The 23,922-nt window shown below is 36.5% G+C and overlaps 1 protein-coding gene across 4 annotated transcripts in view; it reads left to right on the forward strand.

Annotated features, from left to right (window-relative positions):
- The window catches only part of ASB5 (ankyrin repeat and SOCS box containing 5), a 29,741-nt gene extending 6,049 nt beyond the window's left edge, over positions 1-23,692 (forward strand). Inside the window, exons 1-8 of one of the 4 annotated variants that reach the window (XM_075028194.1) lie at positions 7,315-7,584; positions 13,037-13,104; positions 16,376-16,455; positions 17,578-17,685; positions 19,107-19,257; positions 19,393-19,527; positions 21,620-21,811; positions 23,081-23,692. In XM_075028194.1, the coding sequence (XP_074884295.1) occupies positions 13,047-13,104; positions 16,376-16,455; positions 17,578-17,685; positions 19,107-19,257; positions 19,393-19,527; positions 21,620-21,811; positions 23,081-23,208 (852 nt within the window). In that variant the 5' untranslated portion in view covers positions 7,315-7,584; positions 13,037-13,046 and the 3' untranslated portion in view covers positions 23,209-23,692. Of the gene's footprint in view, positions 1-7,307; positions 7,585-8,035; positions 8,045-13,036; positions 13,105-16,375; positions 16,456-17,577; positions 17,686-19,106; positions 19,258-19,392; positions 19,528-21,619; positions 21,812-23,080 lie in introns of those variants that run through there. The other 3 variants (XM_075028203.1, XM_075028184.1, XM_075028173.1) reach the window with 3 other exon arrangements.
- The last annotated feature ends 230 nt before the right edge of the window (positions 23,693-23,922 follow it).

The following is a 23,922-nucleotide window of genomic DNA, read 5'->3' on the forward strand; positions in this document are numbered from 1 at the left end:
ACTAGCTGGTCATATCATGGAAAGTGCTCTGTATATACAAGTGCTGAGTTGGAGCTTCAGCTGAGTTTTGTAGTTCAATTGCTTTAGGATGTAGTGGTAGCGCTGTGGTATGAAGTGATTTCAAAGTATAAGTGTGTATCAAATCTTCAGAGTTCATTCATTGTCAGGTGTTTTGGGTCTGCAAGATGTAACTCTGCTGACAAATACTGGTAAGAGCTTGGTTGGTATGGAAGAGTCCATACTTTGATAATACAGATAATTTTATAGAAGGAGGTATAGTTCCCATTTATAAACTTTTTATCAGGCAAAAGGAGTCTGTTTTATCAATATTAAACCTTATACTCAGTAACTGTCAAAATGCTTTTAGCTGCAAGCAGAAAGTGATATAGAGAAACTTTCTTATGAAAGAGTCATTTTGCAGAGGTTAATATAGCATAAACGACAAACATCTAGTTATGTACTTACACAGATACCTGGGGTCTGATGCACAAGCTAAGTAGTTCTGAAAACATAAAATTCTTTTTCTTTAATAATCTATTTTTTAAATTATGTAAACTCTCTTTGCAAAAATTTTCATAGAATATCACTTTTTGCATAACTATACTATTTTAAAGTAATATTTGAAAGTTACTTGAAAGCAGAATTTGTATTTGTAGTATTTGAGTATAGCTTCTCAAAATATACCAGTTTTGCAGAACTAGAGGCAGGAGTATGCCCTGATGTCTTCTAAGTTTAAAAAAAAAAAAGGCTACTCTTAAATGAACATCGCAAGTTCTAAGCTACCCATCTTTGCTGTATCTGCCTTGGCCAGGCATGATAGGAATGCTCAGTACACTAGTTATTCCTAGTTACCCTAAATTAAGCCATCCATGGGATTGTGGTAGTTCAAGACTGGAGTCCCCATCTCCTTTCAGGATTATGAGGCTAGTAAATTGTATGAAGCCTTCTGTTTCCTTCTTTTTCTTGTACACTGCACACTGCTTGGGTGGACCTAAGAAACCAGTCCATTAAATATAATTCATAAATAGGAAATAATGCTATGTTTCACTGTTAGAGATCTGCTGTTTACATTTTGATTGCATTTTGAACTGTAGTGAATTATTAGAGCAAAGTTTTCCTATTATTTTATTCTAGCAAGTTGCAATGGATAATGTCACTCAGCAACAGTTGTTAGGTAGGGAAGATAGGCACGAGGCATTTTGTCAACTTGCATTCCACAGAGATCACAGTTCTATTAATAAAAGCCATATAAGACCTCTGCTAGCTTCCTGGATACAATAGAGATTCATTTAGTAATGACAGGAATATTGTGTGGCATACCTATTCACCATACCACTTGGTGTAACACACCACATTTAGCATTTGCTTTTCATATGCAGCACGTAAGCTAATGGTATAAAAATGCTTAAGATAGTGTGAATGTTCTTTTTTGAAAGTTCAAAAGGGAGCTGGTTTTGGTGGAGCTCATAACCTTCTCTTATATGCTGAATAACTTTGCCTAGCATGCCAAATAACTGCCAAAGAGTCATACTTCAAAATAAATCTCAGGAAGACACTTGCTTAGAATGAAGCAAATGACACCACATACCAGCAAGATACCAGAACCATTCTACTCTGAAGAGCACAATCTATCTTAAAGGGATTTTGGTGAGAGTTACTAACTAGACTGGCGTGGCCAAAGCCCTGACCTATTAGCAGCAACAAAACCCAAGCATATCTGTTGGCAAGCATTGACTCTTCTCTCACCTTAAAGAAATTCTCTGAGGCTATAGAAACTTCTAGTGAGTATATCTGCTGGAGCCTGTTTGCATGCTTGCTTCTCTGAAAGGAACTGAGAGATCTTATCATGTGGATTCCTTTGTGTTTTTTTTTTTTTTTAACTCCTGTCTGTTTTTCTATGTCAGGACCTCCTTGAAAACAGCATTGCCACAAACTGTACTTTATGTCAGTATCATTTGTGTGCCTCCTTGAAAAGTGTCTTTTCTGAAGATGGACCTTAACTTGTCACTAACCTAGGTCCTATTGGCCTGATGTGCACGCTCTTAAGTTAACTCACATGGAAATCCCCTTCATCAATTGATTTCTTTATTTTTCTGGATGAAATGAATAATAAGCTTTTGAACTACAAACAAGTACGAAATGAGATGTTATGAACTCTGGTGTGGCTTAAAACCTGGGTTTTTAAAGGTGCATAGCAATAAGACTGAAAGATAATCCTGGAGCGATCTGCCTGCAAGGCCTTGAAGACAACTGTTGTGAAAGAAAAGCTGTTGGGAAACTCCGGTACTGGATTGGGGCAAGCTCAAAGATACCATCTGCAGTGGTCTTTTTTGCAGCAGTGGGGCATAAGGCAACAGGGAAAGACCAAAATAGCATAGTTCCGTGAAGGTGATGTTCCTTCGCTAGGCCATAGACTTGTTATGGCCAGGGTTCTGCTATTCACACTCCTCCCTTGTAGGGGATGTTCTCAAACATTTGCAATGCAGGCAGGCAGCGAGTGAACTTCTGCCAGGGTTAGATGATGATGGCTTTGGGGGAATGCATTACATGCCTAAGTATTGAGCTCTAGTCATGATTGCAGCAGTGCTGGCTGGTTGGTCATAAATCCATTATGGCATGCTGCATCTGTTGCACTAGTGGATGTTTCTCTTTGCTATGTCTAGAGTCTTTCTGGCAATAGATATGATCTCTCTATGGCTGTTCTCTCACGGTAATTTGCTGAAGATTCACCCTGTGGTGCTCTATACCACTCCCATGCCGACTACTGGTCTCATGCCTTGTGTCTTCTCTGTCAGTATCTGAAGCCCAGGCCTGCTTGGTAACTGATTTGGGTAATCAGTTAACTAATTAGCATGACTGCTGTGATTTGTTTTACTTTAGCCCACATTAGCAAATATTCTGTGTTACCACTGCCTTCCTGCGTGAAGAGGTCTGACAGGTACACGCTGCAAATCCACAAGCCAAGAAATATAGTAAACGTATCATTGCTCACATTACTTCTGTGGGGGCTGAGACAGAGCCTTTATCATATCAGAATTCTAAATCTTCTCAACCTTCCGTTCTGATTCCCAGCATCCAAGGATACAAAGCCTAACAACTGTAAAAATCTCAGGGGAAGAGGTAGGAAAATTACTAGCCATCCGTGCTGTTGCTACCTTAATAATAATAATAATTTGGATCTCCAGCTAAGAGACAGTGATGATACTGTATGAATATGCAGTAGGCTTTTTTAGAACTTACAGTTGCATAGAGAAATGTCATTTTATGCTTTAATGACCATTTAAGTATTACCTGCCTATCTGCTGGCATTTGTCAAGATGCGGAAGACAGAGGACTGTTTGGTGACACCTGGGTAATGCCTAAGCTTCTGGTTGACTGCTAATGATTTATAATATCATTGTGTTGGCCATGAAGGATGGCTTGATGCAAGAATCCGTTTTAAGAAAAAAAAAAAAAAAAAAAGTTGTTCCAGTCCTTTCCCTGTTCTGCTGTTAGAGCTTTATCACTGTACTTTTATGGTGCATTTATGTTCCTTGGCATTGAGCCGGCACTACAGGATGTGACAGTGGCCACTGTGGCCTTTTAGGGTGATATGTTTTTGTCGGTAACCGCGTTTCTGCAATTCTTTCTAAAACTCGCTTCGTCTTGGCTCCTCTTACAGGGAGGAATGTTCAAGATCTCTGCTGGTTCATTTCTGGCAATGTCAAATGACAGGCAACTCTTGGGGTACTGGCACTGAGATCCAGGGAGCCTATCTATCATTTCAGCTTCATGGTTGTAGTCTGTGGATCACATCAGCAGGGCAAGGCAGTTTCTAGTCCTGTTCCAGAATTTAGTGTGGCAGGTTCTGTGCAGTCACTGTGACCCCATAATAATCCTGGTCATAAAAGTAGAGTGAAAGTACAGAACACTTTGGGAAGCCAGGTGGCTCATCGGTTGGCTAGCTTGAGGAGGGTTGCACACAAAACGCTGATCTGTGACATTGGAAAATAGTGCCATTTTGTCCAATTTTTCCTAAGATTAATTGTTGTTATTGGAGTTTGGACTGTATTGCATTGGGCTGCATCATGGGTTGAAAGGTGTGGGATTTTTTTTCTGTCATTGTTTTCATTAACACATTTTTTGTGTGTGTGTGTGTGATCACAATTGCATCTTCATTGCCTTAAGAACAGTCTTCAGAATAGAATGAGTTCCGCATTGAAAGGGAGGAACAAAATTTCTTTCCATTTTTATTCCCACCTGTAAAGAACTGCTGCCCCTGTAAAGTCAGAGCCATTTGCTGACATAGAAATGTTGCAAATGTACTGACATTTCTTTTTATAAAAATCTGGATAAAAAAAGATTGTGAAGAAAATCACTTGAAAGTTTCCTTTAACAGTTCTTCCGCTGGGTTATAAAAGTTGAATAGAACTAATTATTAGTGAAATGCAAAATAGTGGTTTATTTAAAGCTTGTCTGCTAAATTAAGTCAGAATTCCAAACTCATCAGTAAGATCCTCCAGTTTCCTTACTCTCAGACTGTGGTGTCTGTCCTCTGGCTGCTTTTTTGCAGGTAGCTGCATTGCTTCCATGCGTAACCATAATCTAAATACTGTGCCTAATTGCTTGTATTCTAAGGCAAGGAAGGTAATGGCCTACTGTATTTTCTACATACTGGATGTCTACTTAGATTTCTGTTACAGGTTTTCTGGCGGATTTTGGAAGTGTTTGGGTGTCTTCTATAAAGAAAAATCTGAAGAACACAATCTGAGTACCAAGCCTAAGTAGTTTCAAATATTAATAGTTTTATTATCTAATGAAGTTGAGAGATACTGATTTTTATTTTGTAGCTAATGTAACCCAGTGCATGGATGTCTGACTTGAGGAAGTTCACATAGCAATTCCATGTCACAGGTGGAAGTGAAATAGGGAGTTCTTCAGTCCTACTCCACAGTTTCAACTGTATGTTCATCCCCTCTTTATATCAACATCTCAAGTATATTTTTAATACATTTCCAGTTGATTATGGATGTTGGTCTAGCTTTCACTTTTTTTTTTTTTTTTAACTTTTATTTATGTACTGTTTTAATAGGACATTTTAATGGCTTTTGCCCAGAGGATGAATGGTTGTGCCAGCAGAATTTAGAGAAAAGTTGCTTCTACAGTCCTGAATGGGATAGGGATAGGATTTGCTTTCTTTAAAACATGAAAAAAGGTAGTGCTTATTTTTATACATTGCATTCTGATGTCCTCCACAGTGTTCAAAGTAGCTTAATGAGTGGGAAGTGTCTGTGGAATAGAGATACTTTTCCTAGTACCCTTGCCTTGAAAGTAGCAGATTTTGGGGGTAGTCTTAACTCCATTGGTAGCTCATTGCTTCCTATTCAGTTCTCTGGGTGAGAGTGAGCAGGTGCTGCTGACTCCCCTGGGGGCCTTCCTCTTTGAAGCCATGGCAGCCGTCCCTGTATCTGCTGGTTTCCTTGCTCCTGCAGTTCACACCTGTGAGACTAGTGAGAGAGAATGGGGGCTGGAGTATCTGTGGAAAGCAAGTTGTATGAACTACTTCCAGGTTTGCACCGCTCTTCTAGAAGGACCCAGCTTCATTCTCAGCTGACAACCGCACCCACAAAACTCCTACAAAAACATGTAGGTCTTGTCTTCCCGGCCCATTGTCAATCCCTGCCCTGCCGTGCCAGATGCTCTGCTTGATCCTGGTCCTCACCACCTTCTCCTGAAAGTCCTGGGATTCCATTCCAAATGGAAAGGAAGTGTAAAACTGAGATGAGCCTCAGAGCCATGGCAAGTACAGAAATTGTCATTGGTTATTTTTCACCCGGAGAATAGTGCTGATGTCTTCCTGACACAGGCACATGTATACACATCCTTAGTAAGCTTTCCTGTTAATTCATCTTCCTGTATCCATTTACTTGAAGCAAACACTACAATTTAATAAGTAATTCTAGTATTAAAGTGATATATTTATAAAGTGCCCTTTTATAGTGAGCCCTTTTGTGAAAGCTCTGTTCAGGACTTACTTGCAGAGTCTGATTGCTGGATGTGTAGAAGTGTTTATATCAGTCTGTGAGATATTCTGGTTCATTCAGTGAGTCAAAACCTGAGGAAAATGACTTTCTGAAACAGCATAACATCCGGGAGAGTGCAGTTTTGTTCTCTCCTGCTAGAATAACAGTAGCTGACCTGCTTTTGTTCTGTAAAGAGCGTAGCGCTATTCCAGTAGGGCAGTTCTCATGTGCTGTAATTTCAAGGTGAAGTTTGCAGCTGCTCCTTCTTCTTCTTCTTCACCTACCTAACAATAATCTTGTCTCTGATTTTCTCTTAAAGAAAAACAAGAGGAATATAGAAAATTTCATTAAATACCTATGTATTATTTCAACATCTTGGGGATTAATTTTTGTCAGGTACCTGAAAGGAGTAGTATTAATGAAACCGAGTAATATTAATTTCCTTTTAAAAAGTTTACAAATGTCTAGTTTTTGTATCAGTAGAAGAGGATAGTGAGGAAATACTAGAAGGAAGTGGTGGGGAGGTAAAGGCAGCATCTTAACGTGTTATTAGTACAGAGGAGTCACTGTCCTCTTTATCCATGATGGAATTTTATCATGAATTGCTTCTCCCTGCAGATTTCTGTTGTATAGTATCAGTGTGATACGTAGTAACAAACAAAAAAACCTAGTTGGTTGCCTGTGTTTTTGTTATTATTTTTAAAAAATACTGACTTGTGCTTCTTCCAACAAAACTACAGCCTTACTTTCATAATGGGATCAGACTTTCAAAATGACCAGTGAAATATTTTTTTTTTGTAGTCAAACCATATTTTTATTTATTCAGGATGTAGTTTCTAGTTGGCATCTTTAGGATACCTTGTCTCCTATTTAAAAAAACAAAACAAAACAAACAAAAAAGCCCAACAAATGACAAAAAACCAGAAGTGCTTCCTAGTTTCTTGGATCCTTCTGAATTCCAAAATCCATCTTAACTGCAAGTTACATATGAGTAAAGCCTGATGCAGTAATAATTATTGTTTCTATTATTAAAAGAATTGCCATTCTGATAAAACAGTTTTAGTTTTTCTGGTTTAGGTTGTTTGTTATTCAAGCAACAAAGCATTGAATACTTATGCTTTAAGAATCTGTTTCTTTTTTGGTTAAATGATTAAAAAATTAACACCTTTCCATTTAAATCATGTAAATAGTTAAGACTCATGCTGTAGCTAAGCTGATTCTTTCTCTGTTTTAAAAATAGAAAATGCTAGAGCAGTCTTTCCCTTCCCCCACTATGTACTCACTAGTCCAAGCTAGTAAATGTTACTGAATGGATTTCAGTGTTGTAGCCATTCTACAGTAAGTACAGCAAGATCCTTTGTGAAAAAGCGAAAGGAGGAAAAAAGGTAGTAGAAATCCATTTGTGGATGTTCGTCAGACCAGAGTACCTGCACCAATGACAGACAGGCTTTCCTCAAGAAACAAATAATGACAACAAACACTGCTGTTCAGAGGAGCCAGAATCTCCCCAAAAGACGACTAGAAAGTATAGGGGAGTGTCCTGCGAAACGAAAAGCTAGCTGGGGTATTCTGACCAGCCAAGGTTAGTATAGCAGCCATTTCAGAAACTGCGTACTGAAATATGCTGAGCTGACCCAATTTATGATGTTCTAGCTCTAAACTGGTTTTTGGTTTTGGTTTTGGTTTTTTTTTTTTTGTCCTAGCTGTAATATAAATGCATGCTTATGTTAGTGGCACTTTATTGTCTTGCATGGGTTAACACAAGGGTGTTGAGGCTATTTTTGTTCCTTCTGCACTCTTATCAGCTGATCTAAAATACCTTTTCTTGTTTATCTGCCCTATTTGTTTTATGCAAGTGTTTAAGGCTTGACTTACCCTGACTTTTGCTGTCCTGTCACAAGGTAACTGGATACCGAAGGCTAATTGTTTACAACAGGGAACAGGGGAATGGAAGGAGGGGGAGGAGTAAACTTTACATATAACTTTATATGTAAAGAGAAGTTTATAGGTAGCTGAAATAGGAGGCAATGGAAGAACTACAGGTGACAGAAATATTGTCCTGTACTAAGATACTAAAGACAAAGATATAATTGTAAAGGTTTGCATAGCGAAGTACTTGGGAGGTATTTAAGTTGCTGGCTACTGACATTTTCAGCAATGAGGAACAAACTCTATTATAAAAGAAGTGTTTAGGATTGCTGTTGTCTGTGCCATATTTTCCTTATTTTTTTCATAATACAAGTGTGTAAAAGGGAGCTTTGAATAATTGTGAGAGTCTAATAGGAATTTTTTACAAGAGCGATCATTTCAATTCCAATTAATACTGACCATATGTAGGGCTTAGAGTGAAACAAAAAAGAAAATAAGGAAATCAGACTTGAAATTCATGATAATATGTTATCAAATTAAAAACTGGAGATGTTAAAATAGTCAAGGAATGCAGGAGACAGGAAAGAGAGATTGAGTATATTGTGCATAAAAATAATCATGAATTTACCGTGTAAAACATAGCTATATGTTATAGGAATCAGTTATTCTTAAAAAACCTTTGCTAATTGCCAGTACTGCCAGTTTTAGAATTAAGCAATATTTGAGAATTTAAGCAACAGTTACCGTAGCTTCCCAAATAACTGTTTGAATGCAATGGTACTGTAAGGTTATATTTATTCATCCGTTTTAATATGCAGTGTATCTTTTACCCTCATATTGTTCACTGTTTGGGCTAAGATTTCCTGATTGATAGTAATTTTTATTTATGAACATTTCAGCTAGTGTTAGGTCAGTAGTTCCCAAAAAACTAGGACATTCTCCCTCAGACTGAAGAGAAATTTTACAAAAGTTTATCAGTGTTAGCACTAGCCCCTCCTTGATATGGTTCAGGATTAGGCTCTTTTGGCATTCTTATAAAGAAATAGCCACAGTTAGTCAAGTTTGACATTTTCAAAGTCACATTAAAATATGGAAAGTAAACTTTTCTGAAGAATCCATCTTAACAGGGTCCAGCTACTTACAGCCTCTTTATGATTGCCAAACTGGGCATATATATTCATTGATGGACATCTTGAAGTACCGAGAGACTTCTGTTGCAGTTGAGGCTTCTGGTTGTTGCAGTTCACTTGAATAACAGGTATATCTAATATCAAATCTGAAGGAGGCTCTTTTCTTCCTCTCAGTTCCCATCCATGGAGGTATCCAAACCTGACTTTGTTCTTCAGGCACTCTTGCAGAGCAAGGGAAGAGAAAGTCATACTGCAATGCAGTATGTAATTGAATATGCAGATTGGAAAATGCACTAAAAGTGATGCAGAGGGTGGGTGGATGGGTGGAATATGTCATGATAAGATTTGGTAGAAGGGTGAAAGAATAGGGTCAGACTAGGAAAAGGTCTTCAGCCTACTGGCTCGAGGGTCCACAGCCAGCCTATTTTACCAAAATCTCCTGGATGTAGCAAAAATCAGCACACTAGGCCCAGCTTTGCTGCCCAGCTGGGTACTGCTTTTAAGGCTAGGGATTAGGCCGTGTGCTGCATCCACTCTCTGGCAGGCTGGGAAAATACTGAGAATTCTGAGCACAGCTTGGGGAAAATTGCTTGCAGTCTGGATTAAGGCTGAGACTGCATTTGAGGAGCAAAATTATTCCAGGCAGAAGTCCTCCAGAGTCTGAACTCAGCTCAGAATGTCCGTATGCCTTTTCTGTCACGTCCTAGTTGGGAAGGCCGCTGAAAAACCCTTGCTTTGTTTTAGTGACTTGTCCAAGGGAATAATAACAGCCTAAGAGTACTGCCAGCTGCTCCACGTACTCAAATCACATCTGATGTGGGTCTAACGGGTTACTGAATTCAGAGGTTGATGTGATTTTACACCTTGGTGCTGCAACTGTGACACACAGAGTTTGCAAGCTACTTCCAGCTAGAAAAATATCCAGCCAGTTGTTGATCTTTCAAGAAGATGGAAAAAGCAAACTCTGCATGAGCAATGGACGGGGAAGTTCTTGCTCTGCTTTCGTGTGACGGGAGAAGGGGCCTGACACACTTCTTCCCGTGTGTGCAAGGCCCGGCACAGAGCCAGCAGCAGCAACTGCTGCTGCTATCGTCATTACCATTGCCTTCACGCAGCGTAATGTTGCTCCTGTTGGGAACCAAGCGAGCTATGTTTGGATATTGCTGTTGTGGTTCTGTTTAGGATTTTTAATGCAGTTTAGCGGCTCATGTTTCTGTGTGAAAAGTAGGTTAAATTGCAATGCCAAAGCAATCAAACTTCAGGAATTGTTAAAAGTAACACTGCCTGTGCCATGCTGATTTGACCCTATAATGCATTACAGCCCAGCATTTGACAACACAGTCACGTGCTGTACTTTTCCACAAAGCCCCTGCTTCCTTGATGTGCAAGATGGATGACGTTCTGAGAAGGCATTAGGTTTATATTCAGAAAAAATACACCCTATATTTTCCTGTATGTTGCAAAGGTTAGAAGGCATGTAGTGAATGGTAGGAAAAAAGGGTTAACGTTTTAATGTCCCTAAAAGCAAATTCTATTCTTGTCTTTGCTGTGGCACCTGTGTGTTTGAAGACCAATCATCTAACCTAAAAGTTTCTTGACTGATCATGGTTATTATTATCTAAGGCTGAAATTTCAGAAGCTCAAAGCTCTCATAACCGTAATTAAACTATGCTTTCAGTGTACACTCTAATGCTTAAGTACTCTGGAAAAAAATAAGCTATTAGATTGGTTTTGCAATTTAAGCATTAAAACTCTGTCTTTTGGTTCCTTAGTTATAAAATAGTATGAATGGATGATGTTAGGAAGATAGATTCAGCAAGGGTTTTGAAGTATTCTTTTGTTATTGGAGAATACCATGAAAAAGGCAATATAAAATTAACAGTGTTATAGTCAGTTTGTAGTTTGAGTAGCATGTCTTAAAGAGCAAGAGATCGTACTAGATATGAAGACACAAAATAATTTGAATGCTAACTCATTCATTGAATACAACAGTGGAATGGCAAAACTAATGCGTGCTTATGTAATGTGGGTGCATCATAAACAGAACTGGGGGAAAATAGATTTGTTTTGTATGGTTTTCGCAAGTAGGAAATTGTTGGCATTTGCATTTGGAAAGAAATCCCCAAATTTTGAAAGTCTACATGATGATAAACACTGGAAAGAATATTGGTTTGAACCAAACAAGCTTTCATTTTTTGTGTGGCTATGTTTATATATTTATGTGTATATATTTATATATTGTTATATAATTCTCAGTCAAATGAAAACAAAGATTATTTGAAGTATTGAAATGAAATATTTAAATGCCACTTGAACTGCATCTTCTCTCAGACATATTTTAATCATCTCTAGCCTAAATTCTGATTCTTTTGGGATTCTTCAGTTCTGATTGTTGCAATTTCGTTTGTTGAAAAGCAGTGGCTTCTGTTTTGCTGGTCATATCCAATCATAGTATTTAAGCACCATAGATGCTTTTAACTTTTAATTCCTTGACTTAAGATTCTTTTCAATAGTTTTTAACGTCAAATATCAATTAAATAGTTGCCACACTTCTCTATCCTGCAACCGCTTTAGCCAAATCGATAATTTTATAGTACCACAGTAAAAATCTGTTAGAACTTAACTACATATACAAAATATCAGGCAGTTTTAACAACTGGAGTGAAGTGAGTCCATTCATCTTGGGACTATAATGTTACAGAGGTTTTCTGTTATAGTTATTGATCCTGTCTGTTGCTTCAGTTTCCACAAACTGAAACACTCAAAATACATCTTAAGGAATAAAAGGTAACAGTGATGAGCTTAATACATAGCATTTGTTAGTTTTGGAGGAATAAATACTAGCTACACCACTTTCCAAATAGTATTCTTTCTCATCTCCCAGTAATGAACTGTGGCAGGCTTCTATTTTCAGTTCTTCTCTGATGATACTGCTTCTTCTGAGGACTGGGATACCATCTATTTACCCTTAGAGCAGTATTTTTCTGAAGTGCTGAGCCTTGGCATAAATCTTGTCCCAGTGAAGTCAGTGAGAAGACTTTCATTAATTTCCAATTCTCCCTGTTTTGAAAATCCAACTTTTTAATGTACCTTTTGTACTGTGTTTTTTTTCTTTGGTTTGGTTTGGTTTGGTTTGGTTTTTTTTGAAGACTACACAAATTTCTAGAAATAAAAACAAAAGGATGGGATGACTGTAGTTAATGATGTTTATGAAAATATTTTTACTTAGTATTTTGCTACTATGATCATAACTGCAGGAATCACAGGTAGTTGCAGGTAGATGTAAAGGAGTGAAGTCTGTAGGAAAACATGAAGGAAATTACATTAATGACCTTGTAATTCTGACTTTCATCCATTTCTAATCCCCATTTTGGGGGATTTTCATTGCTGAGAATAGTTGTTAAAACCCCAATTTAACAACGGAAGAATTGTTTAGAAGATAACTGAGGCAACAGTGAACTGCTAAAAGAAAAACACAGTTCAGCATATGGATCAAATAGCATTTGAAACATGTTCAGAATAGCTTTGCTTATTTCTTTTCTAAGTATATTATGAGTAAGTAGTAAAATAACATGAACATTTGGCAGTGCTTCCCTTACAAATCTGTGTACTAATACTGATTTTTGGGGATACAAAGCTATGTGTCTCATTGCTTGAGGATAAAAAAGGAGGAGTTTGTCCTGCAGTTCTTGTTCAGCTCAAGGTTCTCTCGATTTCACTCTGAGTTTTTCTTGTGTTGAAATTCCAGTTAATCTGTCTTGGAAGGCAAACACACAGATGCTGGCACTTCAGAAAGCTGTGATGTTAAAAAAAGAAATGTGAAAAGTGAAAGAAAAGGCCCACAGTCCTTTAGCATAAGAAATGAAACTGGCAACTTGTATACGCTTATATCTTCAAAGCTGTGTTTACAGGGTGAAAGTTCATATTACAGTGAGCTGCTGATCTGCTTCCAAACATAGCTGGAGTGTATTAAGAACAGGTCCAACTAGCAAGAACAGATTTTTTTTTTTTTTTAAATTTTTTTTTATTTTCCAGATTGAAAGAAATGAGTAGGATTTGTAATTGCAATTGGCTGGAAGTGCCATGGGGAGATGGAGATTTAGGTATTGTATGATACTTTGTAATTCTTTTTTTTTAACTTTGCCTGTTAATACAGTGAATATATTTATTCTTTCTTGTTAGTGTTTACAAAGCAATGTAGGCTGCCCTTCCTGGTAAACTATACACCAGAGAACTTGGAACTAATGTGGCTTCTAAATATAGTTAGAGATACTTTGTATTCAGCATCTGTCAGATACACCATCAGTAGGGAATTAATGCATTAACAGTTTTGGAATAGACCATGTTTGCTAATACTGCTGTTACATACAATATTGAATGAAAAAATGTCCTTGTTTATATTCTTGTTAATGCTTTCTAAGTGAGAAACATAGCGAGTTTGTAGATTAGCAGAAGGCAGCAATCTAGACAATTTATTTTAAGACACCTTTAATGTTTATGATACATATTTATTTTGAACATATTCTTGTCCCTGTGGCATTTAATGGTGAATTACTATGTTTATTGATAAATCAGTTGGAATGTGAACGTTTTTTTTCCAAACTTGGTTTGCACAAAATATTTCTGCAGCATTTTGCTTATAGATTTTATTTCTCGTAGAGATGATACAAACATTTTGAATTTAATTGATTCAGCAGAAACAGCTAGCTGCTGGATGTCTCTACACAAAGATAGGGATATAAGGTGGGTCTAGGTGCAAAACAGAACTTACAATGCGATCTGGCATCTTTTGATTCTCAAATGTCACCGGAGTAATGACATTAACAGACACTCTTCTGAGCAATTGAAGAGGGAAGGAGGTGAAGGAAAGAAAGGTGGAAAAAATGTTGCTCTCAGATCCTACCTGCATCTTTGTTCTGTTTAGAGTTATACACGTCTACAAAAATGTCCAAAGTGTGAGTGTATTTAATGGGCATAAAAACTTCATGACATTTAGAATTTTTAGATGTTTTTCTATATAATAGTTAAGTGCCTTTTTTTTTCCTGTTAATTTAGGAGTAGGATAAACTGTCAAGAGAAAGAAGTTCTCATCTGTAGAGATGGGGACAAAATTTCAAAAGCAGCCTCTAAATACAACTTTTAGTTATTCTTGAGGAATTCTTTGCAGCTGCCAGCAGAAGAACTTAATGGATCTAATTCATTTGAATTAGGATGACTCGAGTGCTGGTTCAGATACTACTACAGAAGGAAAGCTTTGGTCAAAATTTTCATAGTGATTGCACACATCCAACCTACAGTAGGATAAATATATCTGAGCTTACTGGGATGACAGGGAGAATACTGAGGTTTTGTCAAAATCAGGTCATACTAAGATTTCTGAGCTCAGTTTTTGTAGTATAATACCCCTTAAAATAGCAGTCACTTTATGTTTGGGTTTTTTAGCTGTTATTCTGACTAGTACTAAGAATTGCAAAATATTACATTTAATAAACCTAAAGTAAAAAGTATAGGAAATGATGTGTGTGTGTACATACACACGCACACACAGATGATCAGAGCTTGGCGCAAATAATTCTGAAAGAGTATTGGAAGCTGCATCTTGCCTATGATCCGTCTACTCCCACAGATTAAAAAGTACAAGGAGCTTCATAGATATTGGATACTCTGACATAATAGAAATCTCCATGCATTTTTAAGATCAGATTTACAAAGCTTTCATCTCCTATATTTTTTAACTTATGTGATCAGCTTTATGTAGTCTTACAATAATTGAAATACTCAGCTGTGCTTTTGGTTTTGCTAATTCTTTTATCTCAATAGCATCCAGCAGTGCTGAGTTTCACAGTGTAGTTATATGTTCTCTGAGAAGATACAGTCTTATATCTGAGTAAGTTTTAGTTTCATTCACTAACACCTCTAGGAAGATGGAGGTTTTATCTCAGTTTGCATATTGTGCACTATTTCAGATGTATTTTAACTATGCCCTGATTTCTTTTCAGGTTGAGCAGTCTTAATATTTTTGGTCATTCTTTACAGGATTTGAGGGAATTGTTTATTGTAACCAAAAGTGTACTTTCTGAAACTGGCTAGTGGACAGAAGGGGTCCAACAGGAAACAGAAACAGGGTCTGTTTCTAGTGAGTAGTTACCTTAGAGCTTAGACTGATGATGGCCAGTGATTGGGCAATAGCCTTCTTATTTAAAATTCATTGCCTTGTCATTAAAATGCAGTAACTGGTTTTGCAGGCAGTCCTAGTCCATTGCAACGGACAAAGTCAAACACGTTTATGCATTGGAGATTCATCTGCCATTGTTAGCAATTCATCATACTTAGCTAATTCTCTGTGTTTCTTCAGGGATTTTGGGGGGCTTGATATAACTCACAAGTGATTGTATTAGCATTTTACAGTTCCAATGATTTTTCTTCTTACAGGAATAAATGTTGGTAATTCATAATATATTTTTAAGATGGTTCTTCCTTGCACAATCTCTCAAAACTTGATTTGCAAAATTCATACAATAAATTGGTATCAGCTATGCCTGCAGCCCTGTCTGCCTAAAAGGGACCTGTCTGTGGCCAGTCTTCTAGAAGAAAGGGCAGGTTCTTCATCAGGAGCCATAGGATGACTCTGGGACCTGTGTTAGGAGTTAAGGGAGGGTATGTGTGTGAAGGTGGGGTTGTTGTTGGGTTTCTCCCTCCCCCCCCCCCCTTTCTTTTTGGGGGGCAATAAATAAACGGAAATAAATGCCAAACCTTCATATTAAGCATATATAATTATTTTTAGCCCTAATAGCCTTTTCGAATGAGAACTTAGACTTAATATCGTATTTCTTCTACTATAGCAAATTTTTTAGTGTGATTCTCACTGTATTTCTCGCCTTGCACTTGTGTAGTAGCTGCAGGTTAATCTCATCATACATAAGAATTTCCATATTGGTTTTCATATACATCAGCTTTTTCAGGACTTTTTCAGGCAGGTTTATGTCTGGTTTGAGTTCAAATAATCAATTTGTTGAAGTCTATAGATTTTTATATGCCAGCTGCAAAAGTTGTTTTTTTTTTAATGAACAATGCAAAAATAGAAGTGGGAAATACAGTAATTGATGACTTTATTAAGTCAGATTACTGAAATCAGTATATCAATATTTTGTTTTCTGTACCACATAATCATTTATTAGAGATGTTTACAGTTAATAATAGAGCAGTTTTTATTGTTTAGAAACTGATCATTTGAAATACAGTCTCTAAAGAGGAAAAATTAATTTCATAGGACAGCTGGCTTCATTGTGTGTGTTATACTTTCTGCTTTGCTCTATACATTCCGAAATCCTTCTAATTCATATGGTTTACTCAATAAATGTTGTTATTGTATAGGTTCTTGGGCAGATCGGTCACCTCTGCATGAGGCAGCCAGTCAAGGACGTCTTCTTTCTCTAAAGACTTTATTGTCACAGGTGAAGGCTGTGTTCTTAAAATTGCTTTCATTTTTAATGTTACTTAATTTCTCAGCATAGATTATTAATGCAGATTTAGTACGCTTTGCTTTGCATTTTCCACTTTAATTTTTCAGAGCAATACACATCTAGGAATTTTTTATATGATAAAAAAAGTTAATTTTTTTAAAAAAAAAGGTTAATATTGAAATATTTCCTCTGTATGTTTTAAAACTTCCCCCCCACCCCCCCAAATTTTTACCAAAGCTCTATCTAAATGTCCATCAGTCTTCCCTTCTTGCATGGTATAAGTCAATGTAGTTCCACTGCTTTAAGCCGTCAGGTAAATAGAGCTAGTCAGGAAGATACTTGTTGAGGGGAAGAATCACTGAAAGATTCTGTTTTTTGCATAGTTGTGATTTAAAAAAATAAATTGTTAATAGCAAAGGGAGAGACTAAACTGCTAAATTTTAATATTACAGTATTGTCATATAGCTATTACAGTACTGAAAAATTATACTATAGAATACATTTGATGAAAGCCAATAGATGCAATTATTAGTTCTTAAGAATCAAACAACATCTACTGCAGAACAATTTAAGGGCTTGATGATTTTATCAATCCAAGAAGTGTTTTCCTTGCTTTAGATTCAGGGCTTTAGATATTTTGGACCTTCAGACCACAGAATCACAGGACAGTTTAGACTCAGGGCCTTGTTGAGTTTTAAAGATCACTGAGAGTGGAGATGGTCCAATGTCTCTGGACCGCTGCTCCAGGGTTTTGCTGTCCCCACAGTGAAATTTTTCTCCATATAATTAATTGGAATTCGCCATGTCCGGACTTGTGTCTTGCCTTTTGTCCTATCACTGTGCATCTCAACAGTCTGTTTCCATCTTCTTTATACCCTCTATATCCTATTCCTATTTCTAATTTTAAAAAAAAATGAGAGCTGACAACTTATTTATTGTTATATACATTGATAGATGAAAGATTCTTTTTTTGCTCACTGAAGATTTATTTATTGCAAGTAGAGTTTTAAGCCTACTTAGAGTATTGTAAACTATTTATTTGAACAGTAGTGCGAGGAGATGACTCTTAACAGCTTTTGTATGATCTTTATATGTCATTCATGTCTTGTTTAGGGGTACAATGTAGACACACTAACAATTGACCAAGTAACTCCACTTCATGAAGCCTGCCTGGGAGATCATGTAGGATGTGCAAGAATCCTTCTTGAAGCAGGAGCAAATGTAAGGGGCTTTTTTTTTGTACATAAAGTCCAATGCTAACCTTGGTTTAACCGAGAAAGATATTTTCCTTGATTTTTATTTTTTTTTTAATCGGTATTTCTCTCTACTCACCTTATTGATTGCATTGATCTCATTGAATTACAATAAGCTGCCATTTGAAAGCGAGCAAAGGAAAGTGATGGGCAGACACTGAGACAGTAATGAGTTGGAGAGAATCTGCTAGCAATATGTTACCAGCCTTATTTCTTCTCTGAATTTCATTACGTTATTTCTCTTCTGAAATATGGAATGCGTCCCTCTCCTTTACTGGTTTCCTCTTGCTTTGAGTGGCTTGCAGGAGACTGTTCTTTTAATCTCCAGAATGTCTTTTGTCACACTGCACCTGTGTGCTCTTAAGATTCTTTGGTCTGAATACAAAAAAGCCCTGGCTCTTTTCTGTACTCCTGACACAGCCTGTCTATCTGTTGTCCCAAAACAAAAACGGGACCTTACAGACCACCTTCACTACAATCTCTACTGGCATCAGAGTTCAAATGCAGTTTCCCAAATCTCTGATCTTTGTGATAGTAATATTTATTGTCCTTACAATTCAGTTTTGAGAACCATGTAGAGTATGTCTATATTATTACACAAAAAGAAAAAGAAAAAAATACATAGTTTCCAAAACCAATTCCTCTCCACTTCAGCTAGCACAAGGATTCTAAAGATACAAAATTATAGATGCTATAGACAAAACTGTAAAAACAAATTTCATTTTCCTAACTGAATTTTTTTAGTACTATTAATTGTTTTGGTGGGTTTGGAGGGGAGAGGATAGGCCAGAGTCCTAGAAGGAGCCCTCCACTAACACCTGTGCTCCTTCCTTCACTATTATTATCCCTCGTAGTTTCTCTCCCCATTCTCTCACACTGGGAATATTCAGTTAACCAGTGAGGTGGCGAGGTTGGTATTAAAACAGCTTTGTCTCCATCCTGTGAAATGTCACTCCAGCCTGGAGATTAAAACCACAGAAGAAAATGGCAAATAATTCTCACATTTAATATGGAGTTTGCATTCTTGACAGAGGTGCGGAGAGGAGGTCCCCATTATGCAATTACTACGCAAAGTGTAGATTTTCTGTATCAATGAAACAAGCTAAGTGCAATGACTTTTGAAAATTATTTACTGCCCAGACGCTAATGTGTGCTTTTTAGTGTTCCAGGTGTATTTTGGTGTATTCAACATAGCTTAATAATAGAAGTGAACTAATTTCAGCTGAGGGGTGTGGTGAGAGGAAGATAGCAGCACAGAGACTGATCAGTCAAGCTACATTATTCTAACCAGTAAATTTTTTTGTATTTTAATGCAATTTCTGACTATATCCTGTTTAAAAATGTACCTTTCTTTCAATTCTCTTCTTAAATAGATTTTATATATTCTAGGTAAACGCTACAACAATTGATGGAGTGACACCTTTATTTAATGCATGTTCAAGAGGCAGTGCGGCATGTGCTGAGCTCCTGTTAGAGTATGGTGCCAAAGCTCAGTGGGAGTCCTGTCTTCCATCACCAACTCATGAAGCAGCCAGCAGAGGTAAGAAATTACCTACTGAACAAACATGGAGCAGTTCACGAATGTCTCAATAATAGTGTTAAGAAATGTGTCTGCTTTTGTCTATGAGACAGCTTACTGAGGTCGAGCAAACTCTGTCGTGCTTTGTACTGACAGGTCACAGTGAATGTCTGGAGGTACTGATATCCTGGGGTATAGATGTTGACCAAGATCTTCCTCATTTAGGAACACCTCTGTATGTAGCATGTGTTTCACAGCAGATCCATTGTATTCGAAAGCTTCTTTATGCAGGTATGTCATGATTTAAATAAAAATATTACTAGTTTGTAAAATAAGCATACTGTACTCACCTTTGAAGTGAGCTGTGCTCAATCAATGAAACTATACCCTTGTTTGCAGGGCACTACTTCTAAGTTTATTCTGTGATGCTTGTTTTCTTATAACAACTTACTATGTCTTTCGTTTTTTTGTGGCATAGAAAGCATATGAGGGGAAAAAGGAAGCAAGGCCAATAAGAATGGATGTTCAAAATTTTTAGCACCTACTACAGCTTTGTAGATGTTCATTTTCTGTATGAAAAACAAAGGTAAAAAATCAGGTTTGAGAAAGGAATTTTATATAGTAATCATTCACCTTTCAACAGAACTATTTTAGCAATGTAGTCCCACCCTTTTTCATTCTTCAGCATGTTCTGATTTATCTTTTTACATGGCATAGAGGCTGAGTTGCAGAGAGAAGAGGTAAGTTAAAAGGCATTTGATCCTAAATTTCACATTATTTATTTTATCAATGGGAAAGAGATGTTGGAGGCTCACTCTGTTTCAGCAGAAGTCCAGGGACACGATCGGCATAGCTAATTTGTTATGTTACAGGTAATGACATACAGGGCTTTTGTGTCCTGCAGCACAATGAATGAAAATATATATATGAATAATTATAGACTTGCCATCATTGCACCGGCATTGTTTTTCTAGTTAATTGCAGGTTATTTAGAACTTAAGCAAGCAGTTAAATTGTTTCTCATTAAGTCAGTCTCCTTGTGTGATTAACTATCCCATGTCATGATTTTTATGTTTAAGAACTGCAGAAGTGTAATTAACATATTTGGGGATTCAAATACTACCATACATTAAAAACAGTAACAGAAGGGCATATTCTGCATTTGTTGGTGCCCTGAAGTAGAAAAGGGTATGTAAATTGAGAATATAAGTAACTACTTATGTCAATCTGATTTTTTCATATTTTATCAGTTTATGAGCATATATTAGAAGTTGAAAAGCAGTAAACTATAAAATAGGCAAGAGAATGATACTGTGGGAGTATTCTCAAATTGTTAATACTGAGAACAGTAAGTTATTCAGACTTCAAATTGAAATGCTAGGCCTGTGATATTAATAAATTATTTTACTCAAATGGGAATTAAAAAGGCAAAAATTGTTGACTTGGGGAGAAAAGTTGGTACACAAGCTAATTTTTGGTTTCACAAGATCAGTAAAGCTCTCTTAAGAAGTCTGGGGTTTTCTTCTATTAGAATAGTCTAGAAAACTGTTGAGGCAAACCCAGTTTTAGGGGGACTAACAGCTTGCTTGTAAGGGAAATTCTTCCACACTAGCTAGCTTTGTTTAAATCTTGTATGGGTAATTTTTTTCTTGAATATGAATGCATTATTGCAAATTAATTTACTCCATTTTAATTTAAAATAAATTAGCAGTTCCTTATTAGTACAAAAGTGTAATAATTAGAAATCTGTGGATTGAGAGAATTAATGGTTTGGGGTTTTTTCCCTATTAGCTTTCTCGACTGTGTACCCCACCTTAATTAAAATAAAGTCCTTTATAGAAAAATCCTTGATAACGGTTGGATTGGATGGGAATCTATTTCAACCCATTGCCAGCTTCAACACATGAAAAACTATAAAGCGTCCAAGTTAGATTCCATCTTGAGTTAGTGTACTTACAAAAATATAACTACTAAACTTCAGTTTAGTGATTCTTTTTAAAGACATAAATAAGGAAAGTGTATTTTTATGTAGTGCAAGTTTTCTTAAACAGGTACAAAATATACCTTTTCTTATAATTAGGGCAACAATAATGCTCACATGACCTAATTTGATTTTTCTTTTCCTTCTTTTTATAAAGTATTTTCCTTTAAAATCTAGTTGTGCTTTGGTTGTGCTAAAACCTAGGATAACCATATGGGTTCAAAAAAACCCATTGATATGATTAGCTATAGTGCCATGCAATAAACTTAATAAAGTGGCTAAATTCACTGTGGCATTCTAGGACAGTGGGGTTTTTTTGTTTGTTTTGTAACATCATCTTTACTCAATGACAATTTTAATTAGTCTCTTCTTACGTCTCTTTTATGTGTATCTACCCACCAGGTGCCAATGTGCAGAAAGGAAAGCATTTGGAAACTCCACTCCATGCTGCTGCCCAGCATTCTAGTACAGAGATCGTAAACTTACTCCTTGAATTTGGGGCAGACATAAATGCCAAAAATACAGATTTTGAGAGGCCTGTTGATTTAGCAGCTCCAAGCAGTTTAGTGGAGAGACTGCTGCTCCTCCATGAAGGTAAGTTTTATGCATGTGTTTTTGCAACCATAACTTGTGTTCTTAAAAAAAACCCCACCAAACAAAACCGAACCACCCTTCCCTCCGCCCCCAGAACCCAACAGCCCAAACAATGCATGTCATAGAAGCTACCATTGTGCTTTATGAAATGAATATATTAACATTCAATAAATTCCTTTCTAAATATAAAAATACCCAGTAATATTTAGTCTCAGGCCAGAGCCTGTTGACCAGGCACCATCAGGATTTATACAAGCTGAAAAAGTATCATCTTATATTTATTGGGTGTTTAAACAATTAGACATTAAAGCTACATTTTTATTGGCTGTTACAGACCTTGTTAAAAAGAAACAGAATATTTCAGATTAAAAATACATTTAGTTTTGGGCAGCTGTCCCAATATTTTTAAAACTATATTTTTAAGTGCATATAAAGCACTTTATTTGATTATAGGCAAAAAGTAGAATAAATTTCATTTTGTAAATTTTCTTTACTGAATCATAAGTACCTGAGAAGTAGGAGTTGACACTTTCAAGAGTCCCTTAAAATTCTTAAAGGTCTGGGGGGAGGGGGAGGGGAGAGAGAGAGAGAGAGAATATCCCAAAGGGAACTGGATTTGTTCAGACTGACCTATGTACAATGTAAAAATAAGCCACAAGACAAAGGTGGGAAATAAACAGAGGCACTATTGCAATAACCATGAGCACCTCTTTAGAGGTTTTATTGACGTTTTATTGCCCAGAGAAACACAGCAATGTGTCCATTTGGCGGGAGTGGGGAGGTGTAGAGGGACAAAGGCATTATCATGAGCTAGTAAGACCACTAAACATGGTCCAGGATCCTGGGGTATTTTGCCTGTTTATTGTTGTTGCAGTGATGCATTGGTAATGCAGCTTGTAGTGCTGTAGCATGTATTTCACCTGTTGTATGAATAAAAAAAAAATAAAAAAATCCTGCAGTTTTTAAAGTTGTTGATATCAATTATTTTCTGGGAGCAGGTTTTTTTATTTTAAAACCACAAATTATTTGCTGATCCTACCTTGGTTTTTTGAGTATTTCCCTGATTAGTAATAAGGTTTCAGCAGCCCCAGTCTTTATCTTTGAGGACAAAAAGGGCAATGAAGGAAAAGGAAGGAAGCAAAAGGACAAATTTGCAAAATGTGAACTTTTTTTTTTTTTTTTTAGAAATCCCATTATTGTGCAAGACTTGTTGTAAAACAAAGTACTGGCTTTTATAGTTGTATAATTAAGCTCCTTTCTTCTTTGCAGCCACACCATCTTCTCTTTGTCAGCTCTGCCGACTATGTATCCGAAATTACATAGGAAGAGCTAGACTGCATCTTGTCCCACAACTCCAGCTGCCAACAATACTGAAGAATTTCTTACAGTATAGATAACATAGTGATTAACCTTTAGAAACTTGAATAACAAGTACTTTTTCTTCTTTCTGTTTATTGTACGTATTATCTAAAGAACTGCTGGGCGGAAGAAAAGCCTTTTGCATATTACTTAAAAAAATATATATCTTTGACACCTAGTGTTGGTATATAATAATAATTGGGAGCCATTCAGCAACTGGTACCAAGGTGCTAATAAGGCTGAATTGAATTAGTGTGCTGATACTCTGGGAAATGATTGTATAGCTTTAGCTTAACACTTACTAAATAGCTTTAGTGCTGTTAATTTTAATTGTATTTATACTTTTAAAATCTGTTTGACACACCTGAACCACAAAGAGTTTCTTCATTATTATTTGTTAAGTTTGTCCATTTAGAGTCATTATTTTATGTGTTTTTAAATTTCTATTTTTTTGTGTACCTAAAAATACTTGGTGGTGGGTGCACTATATACATTGGTAAAAATAAAGCAAATAGATATCCATTTTTCTTCTTTTTCTTTATATAGACAATTCATTAATGACAGTGAGAAACTTCCATTATTCTTCCTCACTGCCTGTGCTGTGAATTGGAATTATGCTGCTGTGAACATAATCACAATTTTTTCAGCCATGCACAGTTTCTAGAGTCTCTATTTATTAGTACAATTAGTAACTTCAAAAATTCCAGAGGAATATTCCTCAAAAAGCCTTTATGCTGACATACTTTTGATCT

Source organism: Buteo buteo, chromosome 1 (assembly GCF_964188355.1).
Source record: "Buteo buteo chromosome 1, bButBut1.hap1.1, whole genome shotgun sequence".
In the NCBI taxonomy this organism is placed as follows: Eukaryota; Metazoa; Chordata; class Aves; order Accipitriformes; family Accipitridae; genus Buteo; species Buteo buteo.